Here is a 17,585-nt window from a genome sequence, read left to right on the forward strand (position 1 = left end):
GTGCTTCCAATGAAACCTGTTGGACTCCAACCTGGTGGTGTGTGATTTTTAACTTTGTACTCCTCCAACAGTGCAGCACTCCCTCTAATGTCCCTTTCTGAGTGGAGCACACAGTTGTCCAGAAATGCTTCCACAGCACCTTTTTTAAGAGCTGGGAGATGTTCCCACGATCCTGGGACAGCTTTTATTCCTCAGTCAACACCACAGGAAGAAACTATCCGGACAGTGTCACATTGCTGTCTATCAGAGCTCACTGTGAGCAAATTGGGTGCCACACTTCCGACACAGCTAGTGATGAACGTTGCCAGTGGTTCATTGGCTGGGAAGAGAGTTTTCAGACATTTACTGGGCCCTGAAAAGTGCCGAGTAAATATAAGCCTTTCTTTTTTATATAAAGTACCAGCTTACATGCAGTAGGTCCTGGGCAGGCCACAACGCGCTCCAAACCGTGACAGGTACCGGTTTTCCAAGTCGATCACCGTCTCTCCGATTTTGTCATCCTGGGAGACTAGATCGTAGTCGTACACAGACACCTTGAGATCTTTATTCAGCGGGACGGTGGCGTACAGCTGAAACATTCTGCAGAAAGAACCCATGACATCAGAAGGGGTTTCGCTCTCTCAAGCGGCGTCCTCCCTGTCTCGCTCCCGACACTCCCTGGAGCCCAACACCAACAGCCTCTCTCCTGGCATCCACCCCACACAACCAGCTGGTGTCTAGTGGTTATTCCACAACGCAAGGCATCACACTCGAGTATGACTCTCCTGGTAACACTCAAATGGATGCACAGGTTCACAAATGCAGCCAAGCACTCGCGATCTCGCAGACATGCGTGTAACACTGTTAATAGGAGAGTAGCCCATGTTTGATTTTGAACAGGATTGAGGTGCTACTCCCAGAGTTTGCACCACTACCTTTACACGAGAGCTGTTCATTCAAAGATCTAACCAAGCTCCCACCCAGAGAAAAGACACTCCGGCTTTAGGGAGAATATAGCAAAGGGAAGGTCATGGAGTTTTCACATCGGGGAAGATGCCCTTTGGGCCATCGGGTCCTGCTGGATGAACTAGATTAGACTCACTTATGTTACCGAGTTCACACCAGCTCTCTGTACAACAATCTAGCTCTGTCCCACTCCCCTGTTCTCTGCCCCCAGCCCTGCCTTGAGACTGGGGAGCTCAGCACTGGAATCTTTCTTAAAAGAGAAACAAGTTGCCAAAGCTTTTCATCCTGCACTCACCAGGGCAAAACACAGGAGCAGCCAATTTCAATTACAACAATTTGTATGACAGCAGAAAAAAGTGCTGATTACTTGGATAGTCAATGGCTAGTTGGCTGAAGTGTTGCCATGGCATCAGTTAGAATTCTTTGTGGAGGTAATGAGCAAATTAGACAAAGCAGTGCTGGTGGATGTGATCTATTGGATTTTCCAGAATGCCTCTGACAAGGTGCAGCACAGGACGCTGCTCAATAGGGTAAGAGTCCAAGGTGTTAAGGCATGGATACAGGACTGGCTGACTGGCAGAAGGCAGAGGGTAGGTTTAATAGGGTCCTTCTCAGGATGGCAGCTGCCGACTAGTACAGTTCTGCAGGGGTCCATGTTAGGACACAATCTGGATGAGGGAACTAAGGGCTCAGTTTGCAGATGCCACAAAAATTGGTGGAGGGACAGGTAGTGTTGAGGAAGTGGGAGGCTGCAGAAGGACCTGCACAGCCTAGAAGAGTGAGTGAAGAAGTGACAGATGGAATACAATGTGGGAAAGTGTGAGATAATGGACTTTGGTCGGAAGAACAGAGGCAAAGACTGTTTTCTAAATGGGGAAAGGCTTGGGAAATCTAAAACTCGAATGGACTGAACAGTCCTAGTTCAGGATTCTCTGAAGGTTAACATCCAGGTTCGTTTAGTGGTTAGGAAAACAAATGCAGCATTAGCATTCATTTTGAGAGGGCTAGAATACAAGAGCAGGGATGTACTGCTGAGACAATATCAGGCTTGGGACAGACCGCATTTGGAATAATGTGAGCAGCTTTGTGCCTGCATCAAAGGAAGGATGTACTGGCCTTAGACGGGGTCCAGGCAAGGTTTACATCCAAGGGATGAAAGGCTTGGCAGATGAGAAGCGGGTGAAGACTCTGGGTTTATACTTGGTGGAGCTTAGAAGGATGAGGGAGGGGGATCACATTGAAACCTAGAGAGTACTGACAGGCTTAGATAGTGTGGACATGGGAGATGTTTCCACTAGTTCAGTACAGTCTCAAAGTGACCCTTTAGAACTAGGATAAGATGACATTTCTTCAGCCAGTGGTGAAACTGTGGAACTCATTGCTGCAAAGGCCTGTGCAGGTCAAGTCATTCTGTCCAGTTAAGACAGAGACTGATTGGTTCTTGATTGGTGAGGGGACCCAGGGTTACAGGCAGAAGTCAGGAGAGTGGGCTGGAGAAACATATCAACTGTGATCAAATGTTGGAGCTGACTCAATGGACCGAATGGCCTAATTCTGCTTCTCCATCTTACCGTTTTATGGAGCTTAATGGTTCCCCAAGTATCTGACTAATTGAGAAAAGGTCCAAGGCTTGACATTTCCTTTTGTTTACAGGGAAGGGGCATGAACATGTGTCAATTCTAGCCAGTGTAAATGAGCCACATTAGGAGCTCAAGTGAGTTTCCGACATTGGTTGCTCGGGGCAACTGTTCATGCATTCAGAATTGCTCAGCAAGTGCTGTCCAAACACAACATCATTTCTCAAAGTAGATGTTTTGCGTTTTACAAATACAGACAAGTGTAGAATCCCTTTCGCGTGGAAGCAGGCCATCCAGCCCATCGAGTCCACACCGACCCTCTGAAGAGCATCTCACCCAAACCTATTCCTCTACCCTATGCCTGTAACCCCACATTTCCCGTGGCTAATCCACCTAGCCTGCACATCCCTGGGCACTATGGGACAATTTAGCACGGTCAATCCACCCTAACCTGTACATCTTTGGACTGTGGGAGCAAATCCGCAGCATCTGGAGGAAACCCACGGGGAGAATGTGCAAACTCCACACAGAGAGTCACCCAAGGTGGAAATCGAACCTGGGTCCTGTGAGGCAGCAGTTCTAACCACTGAGCCACCGTGCCACCCATATGGTCTGTACTCTAGCTTAAACAACTGAAGAAACGTGTTGTATGATTCAATCAGCCAGTTGTGGGAACATACTGCCGACCTATGAAATGGAGCATTTTTGCATTTGACTGAATGAGTGCAAGAGGAAACACTTCAGCAATGCGACCTCTTAGCTATTATGAGGATAGGAGGGCAGAGTGAGCGAGAGTCTTCAAATGTGGCACATCAGCAAGGCAAATCAGCCTCGGATGATTGTAAAACCAGCCGTTTGCCCGACTGATAACTTGGTTTTCGCTTGTCACTCCAACAGTCGCACTCTGGTCACCCGAATGTCACACGGCCATGGCAGACCCCAATAGATCTATGACAGAGCGAACAATCTTCTGTTCATTGAACTTTAATAATATTGTTGGGCTATAGGTGAAGACTGCTAAGAGTGCACGAGGACCTGTTACAAGATTGGGAAAGGAATTAGCCAATAATAGAAAGAATGATTCCAAAGTAAAACAGAACTTACTTGCCAAAGACAGGGTTGAGATTATTAGCAATGTAATGCTCACGATCATCGATGGTCTCCTTGCCCAGCGAGATTTTAATGTAAGGATCACACTAGCAAAAGAGGAACAAGAGGTCAGTGAGCGTGCAAACACGTTTGATGAGCTACTCTTTGCTGAGAGCCCTCTCCCTCTCTGGAGCTTCCTCAGTCTGCAAATATGAAACAAGTATTCCATTCGATTCAACTCTTGTGGCCTTGTGCCCTGAGGGGTGCTTCATGGAAAAACAAAATCTGACGCTGAACTGAAACAAGCTGAGTCAAGTGTCTTAAAGGAAGAGAAAGTGGGGAAGAGGTTTACGGAGGGAAATCAAGAGCTTGACGTGCCTTGGCAGCTAAAGGTGCAGTCCCCAACTGGTGATATGATACAAGAAACAGGATCGGGGTCAAGAAACTATCTTAGGGTTACCCAACATGGAACAGGTGCAAAGGGCCACTCTTTTACTCAAAGTCCAATGAGTGGATCAGAGTAGGAGACAAGTTCACCTGGATCCGAGACCTACCTGACTCAGGAGTGATCCATGGCCGCACTTGATCGGTAATGAATGCAAAATTGCAACCGCTCCCCCTCTGGAACACTCTTTGTCCCAGTGAGATCAAAGTTCGCCGAGCCAAGGTGGTGCCAAGATCCAGGGGCTCACTGTAACCTGACCCATCCTTGGAAAACTGAGAGGGATTGGAGGAAATCCTGGACTTGATATTGGACTCCATGGATCAGGTAAACAGGAAGGAGAAAGGAATAGAAACAGAAATTGCTGGAGAGGTTCAGCAAGCGTGACAGCACCCTGTCGAGAGAAAGCAGAGTTTACATTTCAAGTCCTTTCTCCAGAACTGATGGTAGCTAGGAAAATGCAGCAGATAGGGGGTAGGGGGCTTCCCTGCATGGATAGCATTGTCAGAACAGATGTGAAGGGTCGAAGAAATTGGGAAAAGGGCAAGGAGTCCTTAAAGGATGCAGGGTGTGGAGTTGTACAGTCCGAGTAACTGTGGGAGATGGAGGGTTTGTAATGGTTATCAATGTGCAGCCCATCACCAGAAATGGAAACAGAGATGTCAAGGAATGAGGAGTCAGAGGTGGATCAGGTGAAGGGGACAGTAGGGTGCAGTTTGGAAGTGAAAGTGATAGATTATCCCAGTTGTGAACAAGAGAGGGATACTGTTGATGTACTGCAGAGAGAGTTGTGGGATTGGGACAAGGAATGTTTCACATACCCCACAAAGAGACAGACATAACGGGGTTCCACGCTGGTACCCAGGGCCACACTTTTGGACTGAAGTAAATGAGAGGAGTTACAGGAGAAGCTGTTCAAAATGAGGACAGGCTTTGTCAGGTGGGGGGAGGGTGGTGGTGAATGGGGACAGTTCAGGCCTTCTTTCCAGTAAGAAGCAGAGAGCCCTGAGACTACCCTGATGGGGTTGGACATAGAGTCATAGAGCTGTACAGCACGGAAACAGACCCTTTGGTCCAACTCGTCCATGCCGACCAGATATCCTAAACTAATCTAATCCCATTTGCCAGCACTTGGCCCATATCCCTCTAAACCCTTCCTATTCATATACCCATTCATATATATGTCATTGTACCAGCCTCCACCACTTCCTCTGGCAGCTCATTCCATACACGCACCACCCTCTGTGTGAAAAAGTTGTCCCTTAGCTCCCTTTTATATCTTTCCCCTCTCACCTTAAATCTTTGCTCGCTTGTTTCCCCACCCCAGAGAAAATACCTCATCTATTTACCCTATCCGTGCCCTTCCAGATTTTATAAACCTCTCTAAGGTCATCCCTCATCCTCCGACGTTCCAGGGAAAACAGCCCCTGCCTGTTCAGCCTCTCCCTGTAGCTCAAACCCTCCAACATCCTTGTAAATCTTTTCAAGTTTCACAACATCCTTCCTATAGCAGGGAGGCCAGAGTTGCACGCAGTACTCCATGTCGAGGAAGAAAGGAATATTGGGTTAGATGAGAAAGAGCAGAGGAGGCTTGAGTGGAGCAAGATTGGTTTCTGATCATCTGTCATTTCATCTCTCATCTTGCTTCCCCACTGTCTTTCAGCTCCTGCAACGTTCCAATGCAGCTCAACTCAAGGTTAAAAAAAAAGCACTTTATTTTTCGATTAAGCACTGAGTTTATTAATTGGCATGGGGCCAATTTTCTTTCCTTTCCTTTAAGTTTTTGGGTCTCATTCTTGTCTTTGCATTTGGGGTTTTGTCATTCTCACACCTCCTCCAGACACATCTTTTGTCTCATAGACTGTCCCATTCCCACTCCTTTTACCCTTCCATGGGGCATTCTTTTGCCAATTACTATCTCCTGAATTCCACACGATCATAAACCTCCCTCCTGTCCCCAAGTATTACTATTTGCTCAAAATATTTCTCAGTTCCAAGGAAAAGTCATCGAGCTGAACTATTAATTGGGCACCTCTCTCCCCATGGATACTGCCAGATCCACTGAGCATTGCCAGCATTTTATATGTCTGGTATCGGTGGGATAAATGGTTTGGCTCTGGGCTGCAAATTCAGCAGAGGAGGCCACTCAGCCCAATGAAAGTGCTGGTCAGTCAGTTCCCACTGTCCAGCGTTTTCAACAGAACCCTCGGTCCTTCAAATAGCTGTTCAATTCCCCCTTGGAAAGTTGCAATCGAACCTGTCTCCAGCACCCTTAAAAGCAGTGGATTCCAGATCACAGCAGCTCAGTGTGGACAAGGTAACCCGCATAAAATGCCGGCCAGCGTTCTCCCGCTTTTCGGAAGGTCAGCCACACCCATTGTGAATTCGTGAATTGGTCATATGTTATCTCTGTGTGCGGAGACGGCCAATACGTACTGTCCCGGAGCGATCCTTCGGCTGGAGGCTGAGCGCGCGGACAATGTAAACTCTGACTAAACAGATCTGCGGCTCGCTCGAGGGCAGCTGGCGGAACTGTGGAGGGGGCACAGGCTTTGCTGGATCTTCTGGCAGAGGGTAGATCCGAAACGAACCCTGAAGGAGCAACACAACCGAACTGTGAATGAGGGCAGAATAAAATTGCGACAGAGAAATGCGTTAAGAATTCCCAAAGGCTGTCTGGGATTAAACAAAACACGATCATTCGGTCAATCGAGTGACTCTACCCCTAACGCAGAATCGAACAATCTGAAACCACCCTGCGAATTCAAAATTCACGAGTAATCTTTGGGTCTCAGTCTTTCGTCAGTTGAAGCTGTGTCCCTTGGCTTTTGACCCTTCAACACAGCAAACAGTCCCTCCTATTTCCTCCACTGTAAGCCCACTCCCTCAGTCAAATCGTCCCCTCTGCTGCAGGAGAACCATCCCAACATCCCTGGTCCACATCCGTGACTGTAGTCTCTCCAGTGTCATCACAGCGTCCACATCTTCCATTAAGGTGTGGGGCCCAGAACTGGATTGATTCAGCCTTGAGGCTGAACAGGTACTTGGCACAGTCAGCTTATAAAGGAAAATACTCCTGACAGACCTAATTTCACCCATTTGCATTTCCCCCACACAGAATTTCTGACAGCAAGTTCAAGTGATCTCCTTGAGGTATATACAGGATGCCCTGATGGTCTGGGATGAGGTTAACAGTCATTATCAGCAGCAGAATAGGAAATCCAATAGAAGGATGCCTGGGATCAGTGTGGGACACTAACACCGAATTAGCTCCCTTGGGCACACCCATTGTTTGGCCACACCAACCAATCAGAGCTGAGTTAAACCAAACTCGAGCAGGAAATGAAAGGAAACTCTGGGGCGGTGGCTACAAAGGGTAGGCGATGGTCTTGTGGAAATATCACTAGACTATTAATCCAGAGACCCAAGTAATGCTCTGGGGACCTGGGTTCAAATCTTGCTGTGACAGATCATGGAATCTGAATTAAATAATAACGAGTCTGATGATGACCATGAATCGATGGTCAGAAAAAAACCCATCTGGTTCACTAATGTCCCTTAGGGAAGGAAATCTGCCATCCTTACCTGATCTGGCCGAGGCGTGACTCAGCAACGCGGCTGACTGTTAACTGTTAATGAGGGATGGGGAGCAAACGTCAGCCGAGACAATGAATGAGGTAAAATAATGACCTCACCCACATCCTGAACTGGCACCAAGAGACCATTCAAACACAAGTGGAACGTGGCCGGTTTATCATGTTTGGCCAGATCGCTCTGTGTTGTTTAAAGGGTGTTGGAAAAAGGAGAAAGAAACGTTGTCACCGCTGTGGTTCATGCCCACATGACGGCACCGAAAAGCTGCTGCTCACGCTGACAGCAAGGTCCAAGATGCCACATTGTTTTCAGAGTGTGGAGCACCACCCACTGTGTACGAGGCTGATCAGAATGCCTGGATGACTTCCAGAGATTTGGAGGCCAGGAGCAGGAGGATGCACCAAATTATTCAAGGGAAGGCTGTCACCCCAATGACCCTCTGAGAGTTTGCTGAATACCCAACCTCTGATGTTCCCGTCTCTCGGGCTGCAGCCATAGAAATGTTCCACAATTTCGCACTGCAGCGCGGAAATCATGGGAAAAACGTTGGACAGCACTGACAAGAGTACTCAGCAGGGACAAGCTTTTCCAGCGCTGACTCCATCGCTAACTCCAGCCAGTCAGGACAGGCTGTTACAAAGACTGAACAAATTGAGAAGTAGAGGCTTTTTAAAAAAATATACTGACTGCCTCAATCCATTTTCACTGGGGGTCTTTCACATACAGCATGTCTGGAGGCAAACTGGGTTACAGAGGGCTACCTCAACACTCTATTTAATGTGAAATTGTCAGCAGGTCCCCCCTGTGATGATGTACTGCAATTTGACGTTGTTGAAAGAACCCAGTCAACCGACTCAAAGGCCTGTTAACAGAGGAGTGGCTTTTGCAGTCTGCTGAAGCACTTTTGAAAGCTTTAACGAAGGAACCATGGCAGCTAATTCGTGCCCAGGAAAGGTCTCTGAGCTGCAGTGAGTTAATGACGTGACAATCTGTCTCTGTGGTGCCAATCGAGGGATGCATGTATTGGGTGGGAGCTCTCCTTCAAAATAACAGTACCCCCAGCTTGGATTCTGGATTGGATATCGCTGCAGAGTGAGAGAGCTACCTACTGAGGCATGGCTGAGCCCAGGAGGTCAGCGGGGCTCCCCGATAGTAGAAATATAGCAGAACCGAGTACTGGTTATGAGCCAATCTCAAGCAGCAATCTTTTTTCATTATTCATTCACAGGATGAGCGTGCTGCTGGCTATTTATTGCCCATCCTGGGGGCCAGCCACACTTCATCACGGAATCCCCACAGTGTGGCATGAGGCCTTTCAGCCCATCAAGTCCACACCGACCCTCTGATAGTGTCTGACCCAGACCCAACCGTATCCCCATGAGTGGGTACTTCCACCCTAATCTGCACATCTTTGGACCGTGGGAGGAAACCAGAGCACCTGGAGGAAACCCACGCAGACACGGGAGCAATGAGCAAACTCCACTCAGATAGTTGCCTTAGGATGGAATCGAACCGGGTCCCTGGCGCTGTGAGGCAGTGGTATTAACCACTGAGCCATTGTGCCACCCTCAGAATGTTAACCTGAGGTCCTGGATTGCTAGTCTCGTTACAATTTCACAACCACGCTCCCCCAGAGCACAGGCAGTTAAAAGCAAGACAACCAGTTGAAATCAGGTGAAGTCAGACAGAATGGATGACCCAAGAAAATCTCTTGAACTGTCAACTGTGTGCCAAATAACTCCTTTGTTCATTACCTTAAATTCGCCTACAACCATCGGATCCTCGATATCCCCGTACACTTTCCCCCGGTACAGTTTGAAGGTGTGGCAGAAATCCTGCAGCCCCTTAAACTGAGGTATATCTTCCAGGGGACATGGGTAAATCTGTACAAGTACGGGAGACGGTGTGGGGGATGGGGGAGTCAGCAAGGAGAAAGAGGCAGAGAAAGAACGAGGCGGAGTGAGATGGGGTGGAAGAGTTAGAGAGGTGGACAAAGCAGTCAGAGAGAGAGAAGCAAATCGAAAGGTGGAGAGAAAGACAGATAGGTGGGGCAGAGAGAGAGAGCGGGGGTCAGGGAGAGAAAAAAAAATCACTGTGAGCAACTCTAACAACTTCGGATAGCCCTTACCATGGGTGAGGGGCAACTATATACACACAGGTGCTGGGAAATCGCAAGAAAAGTGTCACTGCAGCACCAAAGCGGAAATGCTACATAATTCAATGAGCTGTCCGACCAGAATGTTTACAGCACAGGAGGCAGCCATTTGGTCCATCATGTGTGTACTGGCTCTCGGTTAGACCTCAATTCTAATCTCAAACCTCCATCTTTGCCCTACAGGTTGGTGGTTTTACAATTCCTCAGAGAGTTCTTTCATTCTCTCGTGAATTAAAACTGCTTCCAGTACGCTCTGGCAAGTGCGTTCCAGGCTGCAGTACCAAATTCTGAGCTCTGGGAGCTCTCAGGAAATGGGTTGGCATATAATTTCTACATCCACCACTTCAATGCTTCCCGGTGCATTAATCATTTGAATCCCCAAAATAAGTGACGAGTGAAATGAAAATTTCGCCCAGATAAAGAGACACAACAGTTGCAGCTTCTTATACTCATGATCACCAGTCGCCTTTCATGAATAAAAACAAGCTAGCCTCTAGTTTACCTCAAAATCAAGGTCAAACTCTTTAAAAAAAAAATCTAAGCCGAGTCAAATTTACATTTTATAGCAATCTTATTTGAGAATCATTATTCTAAAGTAATATCAAAGTGCAAATATCTATTAATCTCAGTTATGAATATGCATGTTATGTCAATGCTTGGTAAATGTGTCGATTTTTAAAGAAATGTGAAGCATGGAACTAGCTTCTGATATTAAACTTTCCACGGTCTTGGGTTTCACAATGGATGTAAATGATGTAAAGTTCCACAGCCACACTGAGACAACAAATAAGGTCAAACGATATATTCATTAAAGATTTATAACCTATCGCAGCAGCATCTGCCTCTGAATAACAGTGACTCCTGCTAGTAGTTTTAGATCTGGAGAGGGGAAATCAGTGTAAAATCTGAATTCATTTGGGAACGGGTTCACGGATGGTGGTTTTCTGTCATTGAAGTTAGAATGACTGTGAATGCGTGTGAAGAAAGAGAGAGAGATTGAGAGGATGAAAGGGAGAGAGGAGAGAGAAAGTGTATGAGAGCATATGACAGTAAGTAACAATGATTGTGTGTGCATGAGGAGTGATTGCGTGAGCATGAGAATGGGACTGCGTGTGAGAGTGACTACGCATGCGAGTGATTGTGTGCATCATTGAGTGTGATTCGGTTGTAAGAGTGATTGTGTATGCATGATTGTGTGTATGAAAGTCACAATGTATGACTGTGGCTATGAAAGTGATTGTACGTGTGTGTGCTTGTGTGCATTAATTAACACAGTGCACATTTTTGAATGATTGTGTTAGAGCGTGTGTGTGTGTGTGTGAGAGAGAGAGAGAGAGAGAGAGAGAGAGATTGTGTGTGAGAATACCCCATACACACTCTCTCTTACAGCCTTTCCTCGCTCCAGCTGCCCTTTTCACCCCTCCCTGTCCCCCATTCTATTCACAGTGATTTTCCTATCACTGCACATCAGCTGAAACAATCTTGTTAAATCTTATTGTCATTTATGACAGAAGGAGGGAAATGTCGGTGACAAGAACGCAGGGGGATTTGAAATCAAGGATGCAGCCTTGAAAACTGAGGTGACACTGCACTGGGAATCAAGGAACGTGTGCAAGCACAGGGCAAGGAGGCTGGCTGGTGAAGGGGCACAGACCGCAGCAACATCACAAGACGATTGCAAATCATCGTGGGCATGGAGTTACCCAGAGGGTGGAAAAGCCCTATTACCTTGATTGTGTCATACCCCTGCAACAGATAGTCTGTGTAATCGTCATGCTCCCCTGACGAGGCATAGAACTTACACCACCAGTCAATGGTGTCATCTTCCTTGAAAGAGAAAGCAAACAGAAAAACGTTATCGTTACTGGATTCGTGGCAAACGCGCCCCAAAGCTGGGTGTCAGGAGCCAATGCTGTTAGCTTCCATCCTCTGGGAATCCTGGGTCGCTGGAGGAAGCCATTCAGACCACTGTGTCGATGGAAATCATCATCCAATTTCATACCACCCCTCTCACAGCCCTGCAATTTTTTCCATTCCCCTTTATTTCCCCTTTTCCCCAATGAACCTGTTTCCACCATCCTTTCAGGCAGCTCACTGCATTAAAAGCATACCAACTAGGATCAGGAGGAAAGGCTAGTCAGTCTGTTCCACCATTCAGTAAGACCGAATGTGTGTTTCAAATTCCACATTCTCCTCCAACCCCACCGATAAGCTTATTTAGAATGTCTCGCAATGGCAGATGAAATGAACAAATATTTTGCTTCTGGTGATACAGGTACAATCATTAGAGATGACCTTCGTTCAAGAGATCAGGATGTAGAATTGGTTTGAGTGGAGATGAGGGATTTGGGCGGTAAGATGTGACAAGTGCCACAAGGATCAGTGCTGGGCCCTTTACTTTTTGTCATTTACATAAATGATTTGGATGTGAGCATAAGAGGTACAGTTAGTAAGTTTGCAGATGACACCAAAATCGGAGGTGTAGTGAACAGCAAAGAAGGTTACCTCAGATTACAAAAGGATCTGGACCAGATGGGCCAATGGGCTGAGGAGTGGCAGATGGAGTTTAATTCAGATAAATGCGAGGTGCTGCACTTTGGGAAAGCAAATCTTATCAGGACTTATTCACTTAATGGTAAGGTCCTAGGGAGTGTTGCTGAACAAAGAGACCTTGGAGTGCAGGTACATAGCTCCTTCATAGTTGAGTTGCAGGTAGATAGGATAGTGAAGAAGGTGTTTGGTATGCTTTCCTTTATTGGTCAGAGTATTGAGTACAGGAGTTGGGAGGTCATGTTGCAGCTATACAGGGCATTGGTTAGGCCACTGTTGGAATATTGCGTGCAATTCTGGTGTCCTTCCTATCGGAAAGATGTTTTGAAACTTGAAAGGGTTCAGAAAAGACTGACAAGGATGTGCCAGATTTGGAGAATTTGAGCTACAGGGAGAGGCTGAACAGGCTGGCGCAGTTTTCCCTGGAGTGTCGGAGGCTGAGGGGTGACCTTATAGAGGTTTACAAAATTATGAGGGGCATGGATAGGATAAATAGGCAAAGTCTTTTCCGTGGAGTCGGGGAGTCCAGAACTAGAGGGCATAGGTTTAGGGTGAGAGGGGAAAGATATAAAAGAGACCTAAGGGGCAACTTTTTAACACAGATCATGGTACGGGTATGGAATGAGTTACCAGAGGAAGTGGTGGAGGCTGATAAATTGCAACATTTAAGAGGCATTTGGATGGGTATGAATCGGAAGGGTTTGGAGGGATATGGGCTGGGTGCTGGCAGGTGGAACTAGATTGGGTTGGGAATATCTGGTCGGCATGGACGGGTTGGACCGAAGGGTCTGTTTCCGTGCTGTACATCTCTATGACTCTATGGCTCTAAGTGGGAGCAGCCGATAGGCCCCACAACAGTAACCACAATGTGGGACAAAGTACATATGGTGCAATACTGGACACTTGTGATAAAGGGACACCCCAATCAAATGTCCCAACATCAGCTGCTCAAAGGAGAACAGTCCTGGCTTCTGCCGCATTTCCGTCTAAGTTGGTTTTCTGAGGGGAAACAGCGCTGTGGTAAACAAAGGCACCTGAGACAGCATTTTCCAAACCTACAACCTCTGTCTTCTTGATGGACAAAGGAGGCAGATGCACGCGAACACCACTCCATGTAAGTTCCCCTCTAAGTCCCACACCTTCCTGACTTGGAAAAATATCAACGTTCCTTCAGTGTCACCGGGTCAAACTCCTCGAGCTCCCTCCCTAAGGGCGCTGTGTGGGGGTCCCTACACCACACGGAGTGCAGCGGTTCAAGAAGGCAGCTCACCCCCCAACCTTCTCACAGGAGCAACTAGGGATGTGCAGTAACGGTTCTAAAGTCTGGTTTCTCACCTTAGCTATTCTGCTCAGTAAAGAGACCAAACTAGTTTGCTGACAGGATTCTCAAAATGACTGAGAATTATTTCTGCATCCAAGTGCTTCCCAACTCCTGGGAACGCAGCAGGATCTGCAGAGGAAGCCTGGAGTCTGCAGAGATTCCAGGAACAACAGGATAGAAAAATGTTTCTGCGGGCTGAGAGCTGAGATACAACCGTGACAACAGAATGCCCCGTCGCAACTCACGAGCAGCCCTTCCGTGGCTTCCTGTTCTGATTTCTGAGCATCCTCTGCAGCTGTACTCTGAAAGACAACAAATTTCACCTCATCAGATTTATAATTATTCGGCCCATCGAAAACTCCCAGGACAGGGACAGCACGGGGTTAGATACAGAGTAAAGCTCTCTCTACACTGTCCCCATCAAACACTCCCAGGACAGAGACAGCACGGGGTTAGATACAGAGTAAAGCTCTCTCTACCCTGTCCCCCCATCAAACATTCCCAGGACAGGGACAGCACGGGGTTAGATACAGAGTAAAGCTCTCTCTACACTGTCTCCCCATCAAACACTCCCAGGACAGGGACAGCACGGGGTTAGATACAGAGTAAACCTCTCTCTACACTGACCCCATCAAACACTCCCAGGACAGGGACTGCACGGGGTTAGATACAGAGTAAAGCTCTCTCTACACTGTCCCCCCATCAAACACTCCCAGGACAGGGACAGCATGGGGTTAGATACAGAGTAAAGCTCTCTCTACACTGTCCCCCATCAAACACTCTCAGGGCAGGGACAGCATGGGGTTAGATACAGAGTAAAGCTCTCTCTACACTGTCCCCCATCAAACACTCTCAGGGCAGGGACAGCATGGGGTTTGATACAGAGTAAAGCTCTCTCTACACTGTCCCCCCATCAAACACTTCCAGGACAGGGACAGCACGGGGTTAGATACAAAATAAAGCTCTCTCTACACTGTCCCCCCATCAAACACTCCCAGGGACACGGACAGCACGGGGTTAGACACAGAGTAAAGGTCTCTCTACACTGTCCCCCATCAAACACGCCCAGGGACAGGGACAGCACAGGGTTAGATACAGAGTATAGCTCTCTCTACACTGTCCCCCATCAAACACTCCCAGGACAGGGACAGCACGGGGTTAGATACAGAGTAAAGCTCTCTCTACACTGTCCCCCATCAAACACTCCCAGGACAGGGACAGCACGGGGTTAGATACAGAGTAAAGCTCTCTCTACACTGTCCCCCCAAATACACCCAGGACAGGGACAACACGGGGATAGATACAGAGTAAAGATCTCTCTACACTGTCCCCAATCAAACACTCCCAGGACAGGGACAGCACGGGGTGAGATACAGAATAAAGCTCTCTCTACACTGTCCCCCCAAACACTCCCAGGACAGGGACAGCACGGGGTTAGATACAGAATAAAGCTCTCTCTACACTGTCCCCCCATCAAACGCCCCCAGGACAAGGACAGCACGGCGTTAGATACAGAGTAAAGCTCTCTCTACACTGTCCCTCCATCAAACACCCACAGGACAGGAACAGCACGGGGTTAGATACAGAGTAAAGCTCCCTGTACACTGTCCCCCCCCATCAAACACTCCCAGGACAGGGACAGCACGGGGTTAGATACAAAATAAAGCTCTCTCTACACTGTCCCCCATCAAACACTCCCAGGGACAGGGACTGCACGGGGTTAGATACAGAGTATAGCTCTCTCTACACTGTCCCCCATCAAACACTCCCAGGACAGGGACAGCACGGGGTTAGATACAGAGTAAAACTCTCTCTACACTGTCCCCCATCAAACACTCCCAGGACAGGGACAGCACGGGGTTAGATACAGAGTAAAGCTCTCTCTACACTGTCCCCCATCAAACACTCCCAGGACAGGGACAGCACGGGGTTAGATACAGAGTAAAGCTCTCTCTACACTGTCCCCCCAAATACACCCAGGACAGGGACAGCACGGGGACAGATACAGAGTAAAGCCCTCTCTACACTGTCCCCCATCAAACACTCCCAGGACAGGGACAGCACGGGGTGAGATACAGAGTAAAGATCTCACTACACTGTCCCCCCAAACACTCCCAGGACAGGGACAGCACGGGGTTAGATACAGAATAAAGCTCTCTCTACACTGTCCCCCCATCAAACGCCCCCAGGACAAGGACAGCACGGGGTTAGATACAGAGTAAAGCTCCCTGTACACTGTCCCCACCCATCAAACACTCCCAGGACTGGGATAGCACGGGGTTAAATACAGAGCAAAGCTCTCTCTACACTATCCCCCATCAAACACTCCCAGGATAGGGATAGCACAGGGTCAGATACAGAGTAAAGCTCTCTCTCCACTGTCCCCCCCATCAAACACTCCCAGAACAGGGACTGCACAGGGTTAGATACAGAGTAAAGCTCTCTCTACACTATCCCCCATCACACACTCCCAGGACAGGGACAGCACAGGGTTAGATACAGAGTAAAGCTCTCTCTACACTATCCCCCATCAAACACTCCCAGAACAGGGACAGCACGGGGTTAGATACAGAGTAAAGCTCTCTCTACACTGTCCCCCATCAAACACTCCCAGCACAGGGACAGCACGGCGTTAGATACAGAGTAAAGCTCTCTCTACACTGTCCCCCATCAAACACTCCCAGGACAGGGACAGCACGGGGTTAGATACAGAGTAAAGCTCTCTCTACACTGTCCCCCATCAAACACTCCCAGGACAGGGACAGCACGGGGTTAGATACAGAGTAAAGCTCTCTCTACACTGTCCCCATCAAACACTCCCAGGACAGGGACAGCACGGGGTTAGATACAGAGTAAACCTCTCTCTACACTGTCCCCCATCAAACACTCCCAGGACTGGGACAGCATGGGGTTAGATACAGAGTAAAGCTCTCTCTACACTGTCCCCCCATCACACTCCCAGGACAGGGACAGCACGGTGTTAGATACAGAGTAAAGCTCTCTCTACACGGTCCCCATCAAACACTCCCCAGACAGGTACAGCACGGGGTTAGATACAGAGTAAAGCTCTCTCAACACTGTCCCCATCAAACACTCCCAGGACAGGGACAGCACGGGGTTAGATACAAAGTAAAGCTCCCTCCACCCTGCCACCATCAAACACTCCCAGGACAGGAACAGCACGGGGTTAGATACAGAGTAAAGCTCCCTCTACCCTGCCTGCATCAAACACTCCCAGGACAGGGATAGCACGGGGTTAGATACAGAGTAAAGCTTCCTCTACACTGTCCCCCATCAAACACTCCCAGGACAGGGACTGCACGGGGTTAGATACAGAGTAAAGCTCACTCTACTCTGTCCCCCATCAAACACTCCCAGGACAGGGACAGCATGGGGTTAGATACAGAGTAAAGCTGTCTCTTCACTGTCCCCCATCAATCACTCCCAGGACTGGGACAGCATGGGGTTAGATCCAGAGTAAAGCTCTCTCTACCCTGTCCCCCCATCACACTCCCAGGACAGGGACAGCACGGTGTTAGATACAGAGTAAAGCTCTCTCTACACTGTCCCCATCAAACACCCACAGGACAGGGACAGCACGGGGTTAGATACAAAGTAAAGCTCCCTCCACCCTGCCACCATCAAACACTCCCAGGACAGGAACAGCACGGGGTTAGATACAGAGTTAAGCTTCCTCTACACTGTCCCCCATCAAACACTCCCAGGACAGGGACAGCACGGGGTTAGATACAAAGTAAAGCTCCCTCTACCCTGCCTGCATCAAACACTCCCAGGACAGGGATAGCACGGGGTTAGATACAGAGTTAAGCTTCCTCTACACTGTCCCCCATCAAACACTCCCAGGACAGGGACAGCACGGGGTTAGATACAGAGTAAGGCTCACTCTACTCT

General features: G+C 48.3%; 1 protein-coding gene across 1 annotated transcript in view; it reads right to left on the reverse strand.

Moving 5' to 3' along the window:
* Positions 1-17,585, reverse strand: part of LOC122542980 (myoferlin-like) — a 169,293-nt gene that overhangs the window by 24,483 nt on the left and 127,225 nt on the right. The window contains exons 38-43 of the mRNA XM_087984303.1: positions 13,919-13,975; positions 11,531-11,629; positions 9,402-9,530; positions 6,490-6,645; positions 3,627-3,718; positions 409-579 (exon numbers count right to left, since the gene is read on the reverse strand). Coding sequence (XP_087840429.1) covers positions 409-579; positions 3,627-3,718; positions 6,490-6,645; positions 9,402-9,530; positions 11,531-11,629; positions 13,919-13,975 — 704 coding nt within the window. The remainder of the gene's footprint in view (positions 1-408; positions 580-3,626; positions 3,719-6,489; positions 6,646-9,401; positions 9,531-11,530; positions 11,630-13,918; positions 13,976-17,585) is intronic.

This window comes from Chiloscyllium plagiosum, unplaced genomic scaffold (genome assembly GCF_037043375.1).
Source record: "Chiloscyllium plagiosum isolate Xiang-an unplaced genomic scaffold, Cpla_swu_hap1 HiC_scaffold_48, whole genome shotgun sequence".
In the NCBI taxonomy this organism is placed as follows: domain Eukaryota; kingdom Metazoa; phylum Chordata; class Chondrichthyes; order Orectolobiformes; family Hemiscylliidae; genus Chiloscyllium; species Chiloscyllium plagiosum.